This window comes from Camelina sativa, chromosome 6 (assembly GCF_000633955.1).
Source record: "Camelina sativa cultivar DH55 chromosome 6, Cs, whole genome shotgun sequence".
Classification (NCBI taxonomy): Eukaryota; Viridiplantae; Streptophyta; class Magnoliopsida; order Brassicales; family Brassicaceae; genus Camelina; species Camelina sativa.
In genome coordinates, this window is record NC_025690.1 from 3519687 (window position 1) to 3540502 (window position 20816).

General features: G+C 38.0%; 3 protein-coding genes and 2 pseudogenes across 3 annotated transcripts; 3 read left to right on the forward strand and 2 right to left on the reverse strand.

Annotated features, from left to right (window-relative positions):
• LOC104790292 overlaps positions 1-1248 on the forward strand; it is a 4206-nt pseudogene extending 2958 nt beyond the window's left edge.
• LOC104790293 (eukaryotic peptide chain release factor subunit 1-3) lies at positions 11215-13066 on the forward strand. Its single transcript, XM_010516012.2, has 2 exons — positions 11215-11321; positions 11525-13066. Exon 2 carries the CDS (start codon positions 11543-11545, stop codon positions 12848-12850), a length of 1308 nt encoding a protein of 435 aa, XP_010514314.1. The 5' UTR covers positions 11215-11321; positions 11525-11542; the 3' UTR covers positions 12851-13066.
• LOC104790294 (LOB domain-containing protein 24-like) lies at positions 13334-13876 on the forward strand. Its single transcript, XM_010516014.1, has 2 exons — positions 13334-13533; positions 13661-13876. Exons 1-2 carry the CDS (start codon positions 13381-13383, stop codon positions 13874-13876), a joined length of 369 nt encoding a protein of 122 aa, XP_010514316.1. The 5' UTR covers positions 13334-13380.
• Positions 14056-17081, reverse strand: LOC104790295 (annotated as a pseudogene).
• LOC104790296 (WD repeat-containing protein LWD2) lies at positions 17565-18867 on the reverse strand. Its single transcript, XM_010516018.2, has one exon. It carries the CDS (start codon positions 18800-18802, stop codon positions 17756-17758), a length of 1047 nt encoding a protein of 348 aa, XP_010514320.1. The 5' UTR covers positions 18803-18867; the 3' UTR covers positions 17565-17755.

The following is a 20816-nucleotide window of genomic DNA, read 5'->3' on the forward strand; positions in this document are numbered from 1 at the left end:
TACATTTCCATATAGTAATCAGTATATTACCTTTTTCAATTTTTACTGATTTTTATTTATGGTATTTGTTTTCGTTTGTGTGATCACAGCATAGGTGGACTGGGGAAAGATAAAAGTGTGGCATGTGTTTCTGATATCATTGTAGAGGATATCTCTATACAGAACACTCTTGCTGGTGTTCGAATTAAGACTTGGCAGGTACATCTTATAATTAATATAGAGACGACATTATTACTTATAAAAATGATATTGTCATCCCTGACCCCAAGGCCCAAGTAAAATATATGAATCTAAAATATGATATTATTGAAGTATGCAAAAGTATAAGATAAAATAGTTGATAATTTTTATGAAAATTTTGTGTTTCTAAGAAAACCCACTAAACAACGCAAGTCTTTCTATGTAAACGAGTCTAATATGCCTTTCTCAGTTAAATGTTTATGTTTTGCATTACGTTTTTTTTTTAATATATAATACATGAGTGACGTTTGTTTATGGTTATAGCTATCGGATTCATTTTTCGATTTACATTGTAAACTTTCAAGTGAATGACGTGTATATATGTATCCGCAGGGAGGATTGGGGGTCGTGAAGAACCTAACATTTTCGAACATACAAGTAACGGACGTGAAGGTTCCAATAGTAATCGACCAATATTACTGCGACAAGTCCACGTGCAAGAATCAGACTCGTGCAGTGTCGATTTCCGGGGTCAAATACAACAACATTGTAGGTAGCTTCACGGTGCAACCGGTACGTATCGCATGCAGCAACAACGTGCCATGCATGGGCGTGGATCTTATGGATATAAGGCTAAGATCTTCTGGAGGGATCAGAGGGTTACAAACTCATCAGCAACAACAAGCTTTGTGTTGGAACTCGTACGGCAAAACACAAGGGCCTTTGGTTCCTTCAAGCATTGGCTATTGCTTGAGGAAGAGTAATATTGGTGGTTATTATTCACAAAAAGTAGCTCGGTCCTATGACAAAATTTGCCCTTCATAAAACCTTTAAAATCAAACTCTAATATTTAGGTTTTCAGTGCTAGAGGTCATCAGATGAGTTCTAGGTCAATAACTCCACCGATTCTAGGTATTTATGTTTACTATATTTCCTTTTGTGTTTATTTTGGGAGATCATGATGTATCCTTTTGCTTCCCTTCTGCTACTTTTTGTGGATGTGAGAAGGTGATGGCTATTGTATCAGCTTTTTTATTTTTTTCCATAGTGTTATGATGATGTATGTCCAATTTCAGAGGTTTAATATTTCTTTACATATTGCTTGTAGTATTACACCATCTAAATTAGGCCGATGGAGTTTGGTATGTGAATTGACGAGAATGGTTTAGTACTTTCCAGATCCATGTTCAGGATTTATAATATCTCGGTTAAGTTGTTTTTAGGGGGAGGTATTGGTTTAGGATTTAGAAAAAAATTTAATGACTTTAAAAAATTAGGTAAATATGTTGTTATTCAATCAAGACTTTTTAAAACTCTTTAAAAATTTGGTGTTATTGGTTGTGGATTTGTAAAAAGTTATCTAAAATCTTGATAAATCTAGTGTTATTGGATTAAGAGTTTTATAAAATCATTAAAAGTTTTATGTTATTCAAGTAAAACAAAAGAATCTTGGATTGTTAATGAATTCAAATTTTATGTTATTGGTTTAGGATTTTATATCATTTCCTTCATAACAAAAGTCATGAAAACTCTTTCATCAAATAGAAAGATTTTACAAGATTAGAAAAAACAAATCATCAAGATTTTAAAAAACTTCCTAAACAATCTCTTAGAATCCTTCATTTTTAACTTTCAATTTTCTATGATTCTAAAAATCAGCAAGAACGTAAAGTCATTAAAATTCTTTCTAAATCCTAAACCAATACCTCCCCCTTAGCCATTTATTATATATAGTAGAACCTCTATAAATTAATACTCGGTAAATTAATAATCTCTATAAATTAATAAATTTCTCCGGTCCCAAGTTGGGACTAGTATAATTTTGAACATTATTCGATAAAATAATAAATTAATAATTTTTTTAAAAATCCCATGTAAAAATATGGTCCCATCAATATCATAAATTAATAATCAAATAAACTAGTATATATATATATATATAAGAATATTTAGTGAAATATGAATATATTGTTGTTTGTTTGTTCTTGAATTTGCATTCTTGTTGGAGAGCATCTCTAATCTTTCTGACTGCATCAAAAACTTCTGGTGTTGTCTTCTCAAATCGCATCCAAAAATTGTAGAGAGTTTTTGACGCGATAATTGGTTCTTTATGTGTAACTGGTTCTAAAGGTATCGTCATATCTTCTTCAACTTCATCATCACCTTGAAATATAGTAGCAGCAATTTCTTCTAAACTCTGAATTTCTGATAAAAAATCATCTTCATAAATTAATAATTATTAATTTATCGATAAATTAAAACCTCTATAAATTAACAAAATTCATGGTCCTGACCTTATTAATTTATAGAAGTTCTACTGTATTAGTTGCATAACTAAAAAGAACTAAGACTGTAAAGTGAAATGTGCAAGCTTTTCTTTTTATAAAAACTAAATTAGCAAGTTGATCAACAAAAAAATGTATAAACTTGGGAAAGAAAATTTAGAAGGAGAAAAGGCTCAATAAGTCAGAATTAAGAGAATATTCATCACGAGAACTATGAACGTAAGAACTTTTAATTTCCTGAAAAATTACAAACAGAAAAAGAATATTTGTAAATGATTTTTTAGTGGAGTTTTAGAAGCACTTATTAATGTATAATACTAGTACTTAGCCTTTGGTGGAAAGGCCACATTCTCTTCTATAATTTTATGGCTACGAACTATGAAACCTAACTTTTCATATAATAATAATCATCCATCAATCACAGTATTGATTATTAGAAAAATAAAATACATACTCATGTTCGTGGAAATCACTCTTGAGTCTTGACGTTTTTTTAGGCAAATATATTATATATCATCGATAACTAACTGAGATAGTGTAGAGTTGTAAACAAAAAAAAAAAGAAAAAAGAAAAATGGTTATATACTTCAAATGATAGTTTTGAAGTACATTAAATTAGGCAGAAGTTTGTAACTAAGAAAATATATGACTATGAATGTAAAAGACATAATTCGACTCGAGTAATGGGATATATATTAATTTGTAGGTGCATTATATTCAAAAGTCATGAGTATATGTGAGAGTCATGCTAGGTCTTCACTCTTCACCGTCCATTTAGGCTCTCTTTAATCAAAATCTATGTCGCACGCGCATATATATCTTTTTTTATTATTATTAGTTTTTACCCCTGTTTTAGAAATCGCTAGGCGCTAATCGGGCGGTTGGGATGGGCCTAGCGCATAACGAGAAAATCGGAGATTAAACGGGGATTAATTGGGGACTAGTTTTTGGGTTATTTTATTAAATTAATAGTAAATTAAAAATATATAGTAATAAATATATGTATAATTATGTTTATGTGAAAAGAAAAATATCAAATAAAATATAAAGCTACAGTATTGTCTTTAAAATTACGGTAAAAACATAAAAACGTAATATTAAGAAAAAAAAATAATTTTAATTAAAAGTTTGTATATTAATTATTGTAAAACATCATAAACTCTTAATTTAAATGTTTAAATAATAGAAATATATATATTTGATTTATATTTGGCTATAAAAATAATCGGTATATACAAAATTATGCGGGAATTAATCGGGTTAGACGGTGTAATCAGATAATGGATGCTAGGCGGGGATTAATCATTAATCGAGGCGGAGAGAATGGGCCTAACGATTTTACGGAACGCAATCGGTGCTAGGCGGGGATTTTTAAAACAAGGGTTTTTACCTATATTTTCCCTTTTTTCCTTTCTTTTTCCTATTTTTTTTCCAAATATATATATTCCAACAAACATGCATATTGTTGTTATTTTTTTCTATTAAGTTAAGGACTTGGTTACATAGTTCATATGTTAGGAGTTCACTTTTTAGTTAAATGCAACTTCTTTTAATATGGATGATTGATTTTGTTAGGAAATATTACTGAGAGCATAGGATTTTACTGGTTTTGGTGGAATTTAATACATTATAGACTTATCTAATAATTCAATGTATGATAAAATCATCTGCCTTTGGTATAGAGACCGTCTCGCTTTTTTTTTTCATCAAAAATAAATTTATATTAATGAATTTGAATAGTCTTTCTACAACTGGTTTAGAAGCTAACATGGAAGTGTAAAACATTCTTAATACAAGTTCTACCATATTTAGCATGTAGATGAGCTGACTTATTACAAGTTCTAGAGCAATAAACAAAAGAGACATTATTAAACAAACTTGACCGTCTCGCTTATACGTTTTGTATTGTAGTAAATAAATAAAACTGTTTTAAGATGACAGACATATTTTGGGTTATCAATATTTCTTAATTAAAATCTCCAACTAGCTCATTACCAATAAAAAAAAAAAAAATCCCCAACTAGCTAGTATTACTAAAATTTGGAGAAGTAGATGTTTGTCTTTAGGCCCATTTTAGCTATAAATAGTGAAGTAAGACATCCTTTAGTGTTTGCCCAAAAAAAAAAGACATTGTTTAGTATTTCTTATCTTTTCTCATATATATTTCAAAATTTAGGGGTTACCAGATCCAACTTGTTATTCATATATAAGTTGTTTGTACTAAAGTTCGCATAATATTAATAAACTATATTTAGGGGTAAGAGCAGAGAAGGTCCTTTTATTAACGAGAAATAAGGTCGTTACTAACAAAGAGTCAAGCTGTGTTCGTCAACTTACAAGCAAGCTGACGACCAGAGTAAGACAAGCTCAAAAGTAGAAAACGAATTACAAAGAGGGTGATAAACTCGGGGTTCGATATAAAATATTGCTCTCTAGGTAATGTCTGGGGTCAAGATGATCATCCCAATAAATGTATTATGCTATTTATAGGCGAAGTGTAAAGTTAGAGTTCCCTAGGAATCTAGCGCAAATTTCTGAGATTACCTTCCGAGGTCGGCCCATTTAGCATGTTGGGCTTTCTTCCTTTTGTCGGGCTAGAATTCCAGCTTGTTTTGTCTATCAAGCCTTGTTGGGCCGAGTAGGCATATAGGGACATAGCCCATATCCAACAATAGTCCCCCCTTAGTCCGGCGAGCCGAGGTCTTTCTATGATCGGCGAGCGTACTTCGAATCTACACATATGCCTGCTCGACATTGAGCGTTCAGGACTGCCTCGGTGGAGATCCGTCTTTGTATAAATGTTTACAATAATAGTTTTAGTAAAGCATGGAGCTCGTCCATATATTGTATTCGCTGAGTATGTTGTCGTGGATTGCAGAGCTTGATTGAATGTTATGTGCTCTGAGCGCGTCCTCGCAGAGCGCACAACATGGAGCTCGGAGCGTGGAGCTTGGAGTGTGGATCTTGGAGCGTGGAGCTCGTCCGGATGTTATGCGCCTTGAGCTTGTCTTTGGAGAGCATGGAACGTGGTACTCGCCCGGATGTTCTTGTCGTTTGTCTCACACACTTAAAACCTAGCCGCCGCCTTCATCGTTGCTTTCTTCCCGAACTGGTCAATGGTCGGCCGGCCAGATCCGCCGTCGGTCGCTGGTCGACACACGCTTGTTGACGGTCAATCGGTCGGTGGTCACCTTCATTGGTCTCATCCCGTGACGTCGAGTAGGATGGAGAGAGAGGTGGGCGATGGCGAGGTCGACACTCCTCGCGAGGTCGTCCTTGGCAGTTTTGGATAAACCGAAGGGCGGCATATCGGTTTTGTGGCTAGTTCCTGTGAGGTCTCCATCGATCTCGATGCGGGTGGTGCTGGCTTCGAGGTAGGAGATCGAGATCAAGAAGATGAGAGCTTGCATAACTTTGGTGAGGTCGGCGGGGTTTATAGATTTTGTGAGATCGAAGCTCGGCGAAATGAGATTGAAAGTGAGCTAGAGATCGGTTCTTTTCCCTTTCGCGAGGTGGCTGGTAGGCGCCAATATGATGATTTGGGTTCAAGTGTGATTGGGAATGAGATAGAGGTTGTTCTTGCGAGCGAGAGAAGAGATCGGCAAGAAGAGAATGAGGTCGGCGGAACGTTGTGTGGTGTCTTGGAGGTTGTTCCTCGTGCAGGCGATACATCCACGATCGAGGTCGACACTTATGCGCTAGACGGAGATTGCCGGATTGACACTATGAGCGAGAGAGGAGGTCGGCGAGATGAGAATGGTGCTCATGTTGTGATAGTGTGGTTCAATCGTCAACTTGAGGTCGACACTTGTGATAGTGTGGGAGAAGGTTGTGAGGTCGGCACTAAGAATGAGAGTGGAGATAGGCACCAAACTTCAGAGTGGAGATCGATGCCAAGCTTGAGAGCGGAGGAAGGCGCCAACCTGGAGGTCGGTACCGGGTAGAAATGTGGAGGTTATCCCCACGGTTGAGAGTGGAGGTAGGCACCAAGCTGGAGATCGGCACTGGGTAGAAGAGTGGAGGTCGGCACCAAACTTGAGAGTGCAGGTCGGCACCGAGAATTGATGTGTCTGTATTTTATAGGTTTTAACCATAGTTTTTAGGTTCGTTTTGAGTCTTTTATTGAGTTTGAGTGTGCTTTTAGAGTCTTTTTGGTCTTTTATGAGTTTGTCCAGGTTGTACGCTACTTTTGAAGGAAACTGAGTGTTTTGGGGATGAAAGCATGCATTTGGAGCTAAATTGATTGAAGACTGATCGGACTAGCAAGCAGATGAAGCAAATACAGAAAAAAGCATCATGGATCGGTTGATCCACATTTGGATCGGCCAGTCCTGAACCCGAAGCAACTTTTCCTTTTTCGTTTTAAACCGACTTTTAGGGTTTTATTTTACTATTTAAGCACGAGGCACGAACTCTAGAAAAACAACTTTTATTCTACGCCGCTTTTGAGACTTTTAAGCTTGGGAGAAGATCTCAAATCCTTTGCATCCCTTTGGAGAAGAATTCTGAACCCTTTTATTTTCTCTTTGCAATTCAAACATGTTTTCTTCATCTTTGATTTGTTGTTCTTTGAATTCAACGTCTGAGTAGTTTTACTGTTGGGTTTCGGATTTTAGAAGGGGGTTTATGACTCTCTAAACTTAGGTTGTTAGATTTGGGATTGATCTTATTGTTCTTCATCTATTGTTGTTCCTAATGCTTAAGCTAGACTGATCCCCTAGATTAAGATCTTAGGTTTAATTCATCTAGGCATCAAAAGTGTTGTTGAATTGCTTGAAAAGAACATAGGTGAGCAAGGTGATCCTTAGCCAAGAAAAGTTGAAGTTAAAGCACCTTGTGAACAAAATCAAACTTGAACTTATTGCTTGCTAGGGTTGCTAGATTCAAACGACGGTTTAGGGTTTATTCAATTTTTAGCATAGATAACTAATGCTACGACAGTAGGTTAGTTTTACATTCGAGATTTGAGTTCAAGAACGGTGTTTAGTGCTCTCCCAATCTATCATCTAATTTCGTGATAGTCTTTCTCATTGCAGTAGCTATATTTGGTCTATATATTTTCATAGTGCATCGCTTGGTCTCTGTGGATTCGACCCTGAAGTGCTACGACGACACCACTAGATGGTGGTTGAGCGCACCTTGGGTTTTAATTGACCTGTGATCAAGAATGAGAGTGGAGGTCTCCATCAAGAATGAGAGTCGAAGTCGACACCAAGAATGAGGGTGGAAAATAATGAGAATGGCAAACGTGAGGTAGGCAAGCGCGAGAACATCGAGTGTGGGGGCGGTGAGAACGAGAGTGGCAAGAGTGAGGGAGGCAAGCTCAAGAGCATCGATCGTGAGGGAGATATTCGCGAGGGCCTTGAGCGTAAGGGCGGTAAGCTCGAGTGCGGCAAGCGCAAGGGGAGCAAGCACAAGGAAGGGAAGCATGAGGTAGGTGAGCGCAAGAGCATCAAGTGTGAGGAAGGTAAGCGCGAGAGTGATAAGCATAAGGGATGCGAACATATGTTCGATATGCAACTCGGCTTTGTGCTTCACTGGAGGAAAGTGGTAGTGCGGCTTTCGTGTCCGGCTTAACCTGTGGATGCTTAAGGTTGGCAAGAACTTGCAAGCCGTAGCTTGGCCTATTAGTTAAGGCGCCCTCAAGCTAGTGCGAGACTTGCTTGGCTTTTTTGCTGGTTTTGACATGTATTTTACGGGGCGAGACTTGTTCAAACGTGTTATCTCGGGCTATCCCGTTACGTGTTTCGGATACCAAGTTTTAGGGTGGTAGTTGAGATGAGCTCATCATACCTTTTAGGTGTGGCCCTGGTGTCCGGCTTACCCTGTGGGTGCCATAAGGTCGACAAGAGAGTACAAGTAAGGATTTGGCTTATCCAAACTTGACCGCCAGCTAGCTGATTGCGAAGCTGGGTCGGCTTTTTTGTGCGGATTATTTCACCGCTGCATCCATGTAGAACACGTTTTAAATCGTACACCTGGCCAAGGCGACAATATAGAATCTGGACACTCATTAAGACGGCGGAATTCGAGAAAGCTTATTTGTGATTAAATGTACTCTTGCGAGTGTAATTTGTATTTTTTTTCTTATCTAGTTGTGCCTTGTAGAAATCTGCCTACGTACCCTTGAAAAGGGATCAAGCCATTCGTAGTTCATTTTGCGAAAGGGGAGCTCGGTATGACATGCATTCTTTTTTTTTTTGGCGCAGGGCGCCTAGTTATTCTTCGATTCGGTGAGTCCCACGACCGGATATCTTGATGCACTTGTTGGCCCGGTGCAACGCGTCATCGAGAGTTAGAGGCTCGTATATGGTAATATCGTCCTTGAAGCGAGACCCATATGCGAGCGCATTTCGGAGAGCGGATATCGCGGTATCGTCTGCGATGGAGAGCGTCCAAACAACCTTCTTAAATCGCTCCATGAACTCTCTAAGCGATTTGTCGTCCTCTTGGTGCATCATCCAGAGGTCGGCGTTAGATGATCCCTTTATCATAAAAGTCGAGTGGTGTTGCAGGAAGGTAGCGGTGAGCTCGTAGAAGCTATCTATGGAATTGGCTTCAAGACGAGAAAACCAACTTAATGCGTCAAGGGTTAAGTTTTCCACAAACATTTGACAGCAGCCGGCATCATATTCTTCAGGACTGAAGTGTGCTCGATTGATTGCAAAACTCATCGATGTTAAGAAAGGTTTTGGGTCGATTACCCATTGTATGGGATGAACTTGAACTTGTTAATGTAACGAACGTGAATGCTAGAGATTCTCATCGTGAAGGGTGAACGTTGAGCCTCTTCGAGCACCTTCTCCAAGTTGGGGGCAGCGCTTGTTGCTTGATGCATCTTGGCCGAGATGTCCTTTACGATCGCTTCGAGTCGCTGGATTTTTAAATCCTTTCAATCGTTCAGGTTGTCGATTAGATGGTGGTTCAGGAACATTGGGGTCGACTGGATCCTACTACGCTTGCTACGACTGTGTGTCCGGTCTTGATCGGTGGGCGCCCCTTCCCTAGGATGGTCGTCGATGGATCCTTTGATGATGGACGTCGATCGGCGTCTGTGACTCTCTGAGCATTCCTTGACTGGTGGTGACAAGGGTGGCAGTGTGTCCGGGTCGGCAGGGTAGCTTGCATGTCGATGGTCGTGCCTTCTTTGTTGGAGTCTGTTGATTTGGTCCTATAATGCTTCTTATGCTAAACGAGTGCGTCGATTTGCTCGGCTGTTTGTGTGTCCCGGCTATTAACCCTATCGAGGATAATCTACATCAGATGGTCGAGTTTGTTCCTCTGTCCAACAAGCAAGGGAGCTGGGAGGGCGGCACCATCGATGACAACTGGAGCCAAGGTTTTGTGATGCTTGGCATGTGTGGCAGTAGGAGGTGGGACCGACGCGTCGGGCGCTGCTTCAACGGTAACATTGTTCGGGGTGGTGCCTTTGGTTGTTGCTGCTACGGTAGGTCAGAACGATAGTGTGTGAGCTCTGGTGTGCCCCCATAGCTGCGGTTCTAGAGGTGTGGTCGATGTGCTGAGCGCTGGTAGCACGGAGGCAGCATAGCCTTCTTCACTTGAGGTCTCCGAGTTTATCATGTCGTCTCGAGTTTTTTTTGAGAGTGTTGACCATCAGTTTTGAATGTAAAAAAAAAGGAGCGCTCTGAACTAGCCCCACAGTGGGCGCCAATTGTTTGTACCAAGGTTCGCACAATATTAATAAACTAGATTTTGGGGGTAAGAGCGAAGCATGTCCTTTTATTAACGAAAAATGAGGTCGCCACTAACAAAGAGTCAATATTTGTTCGTAACTTACAAGCAAGCTGACGACCAGATAAAGACAAGCTCAAAAGTAGAAAATGAATTATAAAGAGGATAATAAACTCGGCTTTCGATATAAGATATTGCTCTCTAAGTAATATTTGGGGGTCAAGAGGATCATCCCAATAAATGTATTATACTATTTATAAGCGAAGTGTAGAGTTAGGGATTCCTTGGGCTCCAACACAAATTTCTGAGATTGTCCTCTGAGATCAGCCCATTTAGCTTGTTGAGCTTTCTTCCTTCTGTCGGGATAGAATTCCAGCTTGTTTAGTCTATCAAGCCTTGTTGGGCCGAGTAGGCATATAGGGGCATAGTCCATATCCAACATAAGTTCAGTTATTTAACACTTTAATCAACCAGTGTTTTAATTTCTAAATCATTTAAACATTACAGTATATTTGTATAAGGAATCAAGGATGGATAACAAGTATAATAAATGAGAATCCTAATTAGAAACTTACTTTATATGTGTTTTTCTTATTAAAAGTGAATAATAATTTAAATTTAATAAAATAAGTTTTGGGTTTCAGGGATAATTAATTTTTTTTAGCATAAAACCTATTATAAATGTAGAATGACACTCTTTGTTAAACAATTTTTTAATTCTAAAATTACATTCTTTGCAAAACAATTTTTATCTCTAAAATGACACTCATTTTTGGAACAGAGTGAATATCATATATATAGTAGTACCAAATAGGAATTACACTTCTAAGAAAAAATTAAATTCAGTATATTACCAAATTGCAAATTTAATTTTGCATTAGGGAAAAAACAAAATATCAGTTCAAGAAAATACAATTGTCCGTTTATAATGTGGCTTTGAACGTTAATTCCAAGCCCACATTTAATGCTGTAATTTTTGGTGTTTAGCAAGAAAAATCAGTCCCGCGTTAAAAAAAAAAAAAACTGATTTACTTTCATATCTCTTCACGTGAGAGTCACGTGTTCGGTGAAAAGGGGTTGAAACCAGTGAAAAACAAACCCTAAAAAGGAGACTCATTTCTGGGTCGAGAATCGCTTACAGAGAAGAGAGATTGACACACTCAGGTACGTAAATCTTCGAGCTTTCGATCTCTCTTTGTATTGAATCAATTTGGGCATGTTAAATTTTCGATTTTTACTTCCAATTTCAATCTGGGTCTGCTTAGATCAATCGAAACTCGTTTTGCTTCGTTTAGTTAATTTCAAGCTTTAAAGTTTCGATTTTTGTTGTTGTTTTTGTGGTTTTGATTCGCGTGCTGTGTCATAAGCTTGAAGGGGGGAAGAACATGGCAGAGCAAGAATCAGATAAGAACATTGAGATTTGGAAGATTAAGAAGCTAATCAAGGGTCTTGAAACCGCTAGAGGTAATGGAACGAGTATGATCTCTCTTATCATGCCTCCTAGAGATCAGGTAGCTCGTGTAACTAAGATGCTTTCTGATGAATATGGAACCGCCTCAAACATTAAGAGTCGTGTGAACCGTCAATCTGTTTTGTCTGCTATTACTTCGGCTCAACAGAGATTGAAGCTCTACAACAAAGTCCCTCCCAATGGTCTTGTTCTGTACACTGGAACCATTGTTACAGATGATGGTAAGGAGAAGAAAGTGACGATTGATTTCGAGCCTTTCAAGCCCATCAATGCTTCCTTGTACTTGTGTGACAATAAGTTCCACACGGAGCCTTTGAACGAGCTTTTAGAGTCTGATGACAAGTTTGGTTTCATTATTATGGATGGGAATGGAACTTTGTTTGGTACTTTGAGTGGGAATACCAGAGAGGTTCTGCACAAGTTCACTGTCGATCTTCCTAAGAAGCACGGAAGAGGAGGTCAGTCTGCGCTCCGGTTTGCCCGTCTTAGGATGGAGAAGAGACACAACTATGTGAGGAAAACTGCGGAGCTTGCCACTCAGTTTTACATTAATCCAGCTACGAGTCAGCCCAATGTCTCTGGTCTCATACTTGCTGGTTCAGCGGATTTCAAGACCGAGTTAAGTCAGTCAGAACTGTTTGATCCTCGTCTTCAAGCTAAGATACTGAATGTGGTTGATGTTTCTTACGGAGGAGAGAATGGTTTCAACCAAGCAATTGACCTGTCTGCTGAGATTCTATCTAACGTGAAGTTCATACAGGAAAAGAAATTGATTGGGAAGTACTTTGAGGAGATTAGTCAAGACACTGGGAAATATGTTTTCGGTGTTGATGATACTTTAAAGGCTCTAGAAATGGGTGCTGTTGAAACTCTGATAGTGTGGGAGAATCTGGATATCCATAGGTATGAGTTAAAGAACACCACGACTGGAGAAATTGTGATTAAGCATTTGGGAAAAGATCAAGAGAACAATCAAAGCAATTTCCATGATGCAGAGACCAATGCGGAGTTAGAAGTTCAGGAGAAGATGCCTCTGCTTGAATGGTTTGCTAATGAGTATAAACGTTTTGGTTGTACGCTTGAGTTTGTGACTAACAAGTCCCAAGAAGGGTCACAATTTTGCAGAGGCTTTGGCGGAATTGGTGGATTGTTGCGGTACCAGCTTGATATGAGGACATTCGATGAATTATCAGATGGGGAAGTTTACGAAGATTCAGATTAAGTCTGAGGAGTATAAGAAGATCTGAAGAAGAAGGATTTGGAATTTGAAGAAAAAGAAAGACTGAGAACTTTTGTTTGTTTTACTCTGCCTCTCCCTCTCTATTATCGTCCATTTCCATGTTATCTCATAAGTTTTTTCTGGAACAGTTATGTTAAAAATGTATGAGAAATTTGAGCTTCAATATACTCAATTTTGAAGAGATTTTGTATTTTGGTACGTAGTCTTTGGTTTCAGTAAACATAAGTGTGTTGTATCAATTCAATATAAGTTAGTGCAAGTCATTCTCTTGAGGAGCGAACATTAATGTTGCCTAAACAGTAATATCATCAACGGTAATATTAGTGTAATTAATCACTTTGAGAAATCAACATTAATAGTGTTACCTTAAGTAAATGTCCTAAACATTCAGAAACTGGAAAGTAGCCGTTGGTGTAATTGGAAAAAAAGAAAGGAAACGAAAAGTGATACAAATAGCCAAAATCCTTTGTCTAGATTTCACAATCTTTGTGTTCTTTCTGAGAAGATCTGTGATGAATCCAAAAAGATGTGCTGCCTGCAAATATCTGAGAAGAAGATGTCCAAAAGATTGCATTTTCGCACCTTATTTCCCTCCAAACGATCCTGCAAAATTTGCATGTATCCACAGAATCTATGGTGCTGGAAATGTTTCCAAAATGCTTCAGGTATATATATCTATTACATTATTTTTTTGTGTATCTTCTCTAAAATCATATTTAAGATCACGTACGTACGTTTATGCATATCTATATAAGCGTTTTCACGTTGGATTTTTGGTGTTCTTTTTGACAGCAACTTCCTGATCAGACGAGAGCTGAAGCAGTGGAGTCTTTGTGCTTTGAAGCAAAATGCAGAGTAGATGATCCTGTTTATGGATGTGTTGGCATTATTCATTTACTTCAAACTCAAATTCAGAATGCTCAGAATGAATTAGCCAAAACTCAAGCTGAGGTTGCTGTTGCTCAAACCAAAGTTGGCCAAACCCAAAATTCTGATCAGTTTATGTAATATCTCCCAGTTTCATCTTACGATTTTCTGAATAAAATAATCTCTTTTGCATTTCTGTTTCTGACTAAAAAAGATAATGAACCTCTTACAATACCACTAACAATGATACAGCAAACTCATCATTATTCTAGAGGCCTTAATATCAACAAGGCTAACATATCAAATCCAACTTCAATAGCTACACTATAAAAAAACTGTTTCATTTTAAACAGAAAATGTAAACAAGTTTGACCCGAGTTTATTATTATTACAAATCCATAACTCATGGCTATAATTATACAGTCTTGCCCGATATTTTGAGAATCATAATAATGTATATAAGAGAAGAGAAAAAATGGGAAAACATGAAACAAGTCGATTTCAGATGGTTACTAAAATCACTTCCACTTGTTGGCAACAATGTCAGCCAAATCAACAACTCTCTGTGAGTAACCCCATTCATTATCATACCAAGCAATCACCTTAACCATGTCATCTCCCATAACCATAGTGAGAGATGAATCAATGGTTGTAGAATAATCAGAGCATCTGAAGTCAACGGACACAAGTGGCTCATCGCAGACTTCGAGTATACCTTTAAGCTCTTTCTCAGCGGAGTCTCTGAAAGCAGCGTTAACTTCCTCAGCAAAAGTCTTCTTTGAGACCTGCACAACGAGATCAACCACTGATACGTTTGGTGTTGGTACACGAAGAGCGATCCCGTTGAGTTTTCCTTTGAGGTTAGGGAGCACGAGTGCCACGGCTTTAGCTGCTCCTGTAGATGTGGGAACAATGTTTAAAGCAGCTGCTCTTGCTCTCCTTAGATCACGGTGACTCGCGTCTAGCAACCTCTGGTCACCGGTGTAAGAGTGAGTTGTTGTCATTGTACCCTTTATGATACCTGAAAATGTTACAAACAAACACATTAGAAACCGAGCTTCCTAAGAGAGAGGACACAGAAAGCGAAAGCGTGTAACTATAAACTGCATACCAAATTTCTGGTCAAGAACTTTGACAAAGGGAGCAAGACAGTTAGTAGTGCAAGATGCATTGCTGATGATAGGTTCATCATGACTGTAAGCATCTGCATTGACACCAACAACGTAAGTTGGAATATCTCCTTTGCCTGGAGCGGTAATGATAACCTTCTTTGCTCCAGCTTCAATGTGTTTCCCTGCACCTTCTCTATCGACAAACACTCCGGTTCCTTCGATCACAATGTCAATTCCCAACTCCCTAATCAAGTCATATCAAACCAACCATAAGCCAAATTCAAAAACTAACTTATCTAGATTTCAGATTAAGGACTCGTGCTTTTATTAGACTTACTTCCAGGGGAGAAGAGACGGGTTTCGGTTAGACACAACTTGGATGATCTTTCCATCAACAGAGATTGCAGTCTCTCCAGAAGGTTTGACATCAGCATCAAAGATTCCGAGNCTCTGTGAGTAACCCCATTCATTATCATACCAAGCAATCACCTTAACCATGTCATCTCCCATAACCATAGTGAGAGATGAATCAATGGTTGTAGAATAATCAGAGCATCTGAAGTCAACGGACACAAGTGGCTCATCGCAGACTTCGAGTATACCTTTAAGCTCTTTCTCAGCGGAGTCTCTGAAAGCAGCGTTAACTTCCTCAGCAAAAGTCTTCTTTGAGACCTGCACAACGAGATCAACCACTGACACGTTTGGTGTTGGTACACGAAGAGCGATCCCGTTTAGTTTTCCTTTGAGGTTAGGGAGCACGAGTGCCACGGCTTTAGCTGCTCCTGTAGATGTTGGAACAATGTTTAAAGCAGCTGCTCTTGCTCTCCTTAGATCACGGTGACTCGCGTCTAGCAACCTCTGGTCACCGGTGTAAGAGTGAGTTGTTGTCATTGTACCCTTTATGATACCTGAAATGTAACAAACACACACGTTAGAAACCGCCGTTTCATTGGACACGAAAGCGAAAGCGTAACTATATATATTGCGTACCAAATTTCTGGTCAAGAACTTTGACAAAGGGAGCAAGACAGTTAGTAGTGCAAGATGCATTGCTGATGATAGGTTCATCATGACTGTAAGCATCTGCATTGACACCAACAACGTAAGTTGGAATATCTCCTTTGCCTGGAGCGGTAATGATAACCTTCTTTGCTCCAGCTTCAATGTGTTTCCCTGCTCCTTCTCTGTCGACAAACACTCCGGTTCCTTCGATGACAATGTCAATTCCCAACTCCCTTATTAAGACATATCAAACCAACCATAAGCCAAATTCAAAAACTAACTTATCTAGATTTCAGATTAAGGACTCGTGCTTTTATTAGACTTACTTCCAGGGGAGAAGAGACGGGTTTCGGTTAGACACAACTTGGATGATCTTTCCATCAACAGAGATTGCAGTCTCTCCAGAAGGTTTGACATCAGCATCAAAGATTCCGAGAGTAGAGTCGTATTTAAGGAGATGAGAGGCTTGCTTGACGCCACCAGTGTCATTAATGGCAATGACATCAAGAGGAGAGTCCTTGCGACCATGCCAGCATCTCAAGAAGTTCCTCCCGATCCTACCGAATCCATTGATGGCCACCTTAAGCTTGGCCTCAGTCACACCTTTCCTGTATCCACCACTGCTTCCCATCTGTGACACAAGTACACAACCATCCAAAATAGTTCACAAAAACAGCGAGAAACAGCCAAAGTCCGATCACATAAATTTATCGATAGACTCTTGGTACAAACATTTCATTTAGTTGATGAGCAGTGGAGAGGAATGAGATGAGATGGCTCTAGAAAGAGTACATAATATTGGATCATAAGCTATAGACAATGTTGGAGGAAAACAGTGAACTCACTGCCGAAGTCTGGAAGGATACGATGGAAACGAACTCATCGGAAGAAAGTTTCTTGCCGAAGGGAAGAAAAGCAGAGGAGCTTCGTAATCCTGAGAATTCAGTGAAACCCTGAAAACAAACACACAACATTTTTACTTAAACTTGTGTAAGAGAAACCAGAAAGAAGGAAGAATGAGAAGGAAGGTACCTGAAGAGATGGTTTGGGCAGAGAGAAAGCAACCGAAGCCATGGTGACCAGAAACTAGAATCCAAGTTAAGGTTGTAGCAGCAGAGAGTAAAAAGGATTGGTGAAGGAGAGAGTGGTAATATAGGATAAAGAATTGATGACTTGGAGGCAAAGAGGATTAGATTCTGGATAGCATTCTTACTCATTTCTATGGTTGTGGTTTTATCACTCTCTCGTTTCCATGATCACACATTCACAATGTCTCTCCTCCACCTCATTTTTGATTTTTTTGGGCTTTTCACTTGGGCTTCTTCATTTGTGTGTGTGTGTGGTCACGGTTATACAAGGAGGATAAGGCTGCTCTCCATTTTTCTGCCTTTCAAAGTTCAGACTTTTTACAACAGAGAAACCATAATATTACTTCATATATTATCTTGTCTGCAGCATACCGTCTGAAACAAAGAAAAGTAACCACAGAAGAACTTGTTTGCTAGTCTACAGATGCGAACAGAAGCCATTGTGGCCATTTTCAGTTGGACAGAGAGTCTATATGCATGTATTGATGTGAAGTAGTGAAGATTACATCATCTGTTTAATGCCTAATGTCACAGTTCGACATACCCATCAAGTGTTTAAGTATCATTGCAAAAATGACACGGGCATTGGAGACACAGCTTATACCAACTACCATAGAAAGCTACACATTCCTGTTTAAAACTAACTTCCCATTCGTCTAACCAAATCCAAAGCTAAAAGCTTCACAATTTGAAGAAGATACAAAGTCATTGCACAGATGAGAGGAAACTCAATGAGGCTTAAAACAAAGATCAAAGGGATCATATTGATTAACAACAGCAAAGAGTCTTTACATTCAACAGAAATGTGGAAAGCATAATCAGACCCTGAGAATCTGGAGCTTGTTAGAGAAGGCAATAGCAACCCAATCAGGCTGAGAAGATGACCATTGCAGCTGCTCAACCTCAGCACCAGCAGTGTAAGCTAGAATCGGATCCAAACCACCTTCAACATGCTGTCCCATAGAAGAGATATCCCAAATCAAGGCCTGAGAATCATCACCAGCAGTGCAGATATGGGAGGAGCTATGAGGAGCCCAAGCAATAGCATTGACACTAGCCTGATGGCGCTGAAGCTCCACGACAGGAAGAGCCGGAAACCGAATATCCAAGACCACAACTTTAGCACTGCCCATGATGACAGTAGCCATATACCTAGGATCCTGCTTGTTCCAACTAAGACGCACCAAAGGGGTACTAGGCTCACCACTACTCTCATAGATAATAGTGGAATGCTCCTTGTCACGAAGATCGAACACTCTCACAGAGCCATCTTCAGAAACAGAGGCAAAAACACCAACTCCACCCCAAGCAATATCGTAAACCTCTTTATCATGAGCAATAAGCTGAGTATCAACAACTTCACGCTCTATATCCCAAATAGTACAAGTGGTATCAATACTAGAAGTACCGATTCGTCTAGGCTCAGCTTCATTCCAATCAAAAGAAGTAATCGGACCACTAAACTCACTATTCTTATCACTATTGAGACAAGACTTGAGCTCAACACGAGACTCATCATCAGAGATCCGCCATAGACGAAGGAAATCACTAGAAGTAGCTAAAAGATCGGGTCTTTGACACTCTTTATCGGGGATGAAACTGGTTTTGGTTGGTGGGTACGGATGCTCGAAGCATAGATTCGGATCCGATCGAATCTCACCATTTGATTCGTCAAGCTGAACAATCTCTACGCGATTCGGATATTGCTCGATGAGGCTTGTGATTGCGAGCCGATACTTCTTGTCTCGACGAATGCTCCAGTTCATTGCGTAGATCTGCCATGGTGCTTCGTATGTGTAAATCTCCGATCTTTTCGATTGCTCATCGGATCCATCTTGGATTTGATCGCTGCTTGTTGTTACCATCTTTGCGCATAAACCATAGATTCCTCTGTTTCCTCCTCTCTCTCTTTCTCTTCTAATGGGATATTTTACTACTTTTTTATTTTCTTTTATTTTATTTTTGTTGTATTCCACTAAACGACGACGTTTAGAATTGCGAAAATAGTGACTGAAAAAATATCATTTTCAGTCATTCGGTCAACTTTGATACATTTCGGTTCAGTTTGTTAATTTTGATTAAATTTTGGTCAATTTAAACATCTGTACTAATAAAAAGTAGGAGTTCTTATTGGTGTAGTGATATTAGGGAAGCTCTCTTGAAATTGAAATGATGTCAGTGGTATCTTGACAACTGCCAACATTTGGACTAGATATATAGGTTGATCATATGTTTGGATCATCTTGATGGGATCACTTAGCTTGTTCACTTGTCATCCCCGTGACGTTGAAATAGAAAAAAGAACAACAAAACCAATCACATATACACTATAATGATGTTTTCCTTATATTTTATTTTAAATATTCTAAATTCATGCAAAATCTAATTATAAAATCTCATCAAATCACAAATCATTTTTCCTAATCTCTAACAAATAACCAAAAATCTCCTAAAATAAATATTTCAAATCTCTTAAAATTCTAAAATATTAAAATCCCATCAAATCTCCTAAAATATCAAGTTCAATACACTCCCTTAAAGTGTCATATATGATTTAAAACAACTAATAAAGATTAGACATCTTATTAATTAACATTTTTTAAATTATAATTATTTCCTATATTAAGATTTTTTTTAAAAAGATAAAAGTTTAATATATGGAAATAAAATATACATGTACAACAGATAAAAAAAATTTAGAGAAAATTTAAAAGTTTTCAATTCCAAATGAGTAGGAAGCTTGATTTTTTAGGCATTCAAATTTAAAAGTTTTTTTTTTCTGTCTAATCCAGTTCTTAATTTGAGAAATTAAAACTTTTTAAAACGTGTTACATGGGTAATTCACCATTTCATTATTTTGCTAACATTATCAATATTAGAATATTAGATATATCTAACTAAACTGATTAAATTATGATAGTGTACAAAACAAATTATCTTGCGCTAACTTGTGGGTTATATTTTAAAATTAAAAATCAAATAAAATTATATAATTTTACACCAAATAAATACAACTTAAAATTTAATTTAATTGTTATAGATTTAACTTAAAATATCTAAGAATATTTTTAGTTTAAGAAAATAATCTTGCGGTGTACCGCTAAAATTACAGTATGTTCTGATTTCAAAAGATTATAAAATAAAAATTAAGATTTATTTGCTTAAAATTTGGTATAATTTAGTTAGTGTAAGTTTCTTTCAAGCCGCAATCTTCGTACGCTTAACTAAGATTTCAAAATTGGTACAATAAGCTTATCATTTGATTAAGTTTGTAAAAAGGAAGGCCCATATTTTAAAATAAGATTAATGGGCTTACAAAGCCTCTAAACAGACCAAAAAGATCCACGGTATATCAGTCGGGTTAACGGTAAAAGTTGTGAATTCCCCACCATGCAAACAAATAAACGCGCATATCTTACCTCATTCAGGTTGGGTAATCGATTTCCTCCAATTGACCAAATTACCCATTCCAATTTCGATAAACCTTCTCTTTTATGCATAGTTGAGTATTAGAATAAATAAAGACAACATTCAAACATTTTCTTAAACGTACTCCTCTTTTAATAGTATAGAGATTTGATTTGTTTAATTTTTAGTTTCCTTAAAATATTGTATGACAAGGCAAAATCATTCGCTATAAGTATAATTATCTCCTATTTTGTTCTACGTAAGGTAAAAAATGCATATATACTTAAATTCAGACTTTGATGCTTGCTAGGCCACAAACAATTTCTTTGATACCATGTAAAAATGATTTCTTAAAACTTACAAGGGACTTACTTACAATCAAGCATGACACATACAAAAAAGTTTACCATAGCAGTTTTTTTCTATCTCGCGCAACCACCGAAGTTTCCTCCCCCAGCGGCGCCGAGCCTG

Bases quoted from the DNA above. Each gene is read 5' to 3' on its own strand.
- LOC104790296 (XM_010516018.2), bottom strand. From the start codon at position 18,802: ATGGTAACAACAAGCAGCGATCAAATCCAAGATGGATCCGATGAGCAA.
- LOC104790294 (XM_010516014.1), top strand. From the start codon at position 13,381: ATGAATCCAAAAAGATGTGCTGCCTGCAAATATCTGAGAAGAAGATGT. The intron at 13,534-13,660 runs GTATATATATCT...TCTTTTTGACAG, and splicing joins ATGTTTCCAAAATGCTTCAG to CAACTTCCTGATCAGACGAG.
- LOC104790293 (XM_010516012.2), top strand. From the start codon at position 11,543: ATGGCAGAGCAAGAATCAGATAAGAACATTGAGATTTGGAAGATTAAG.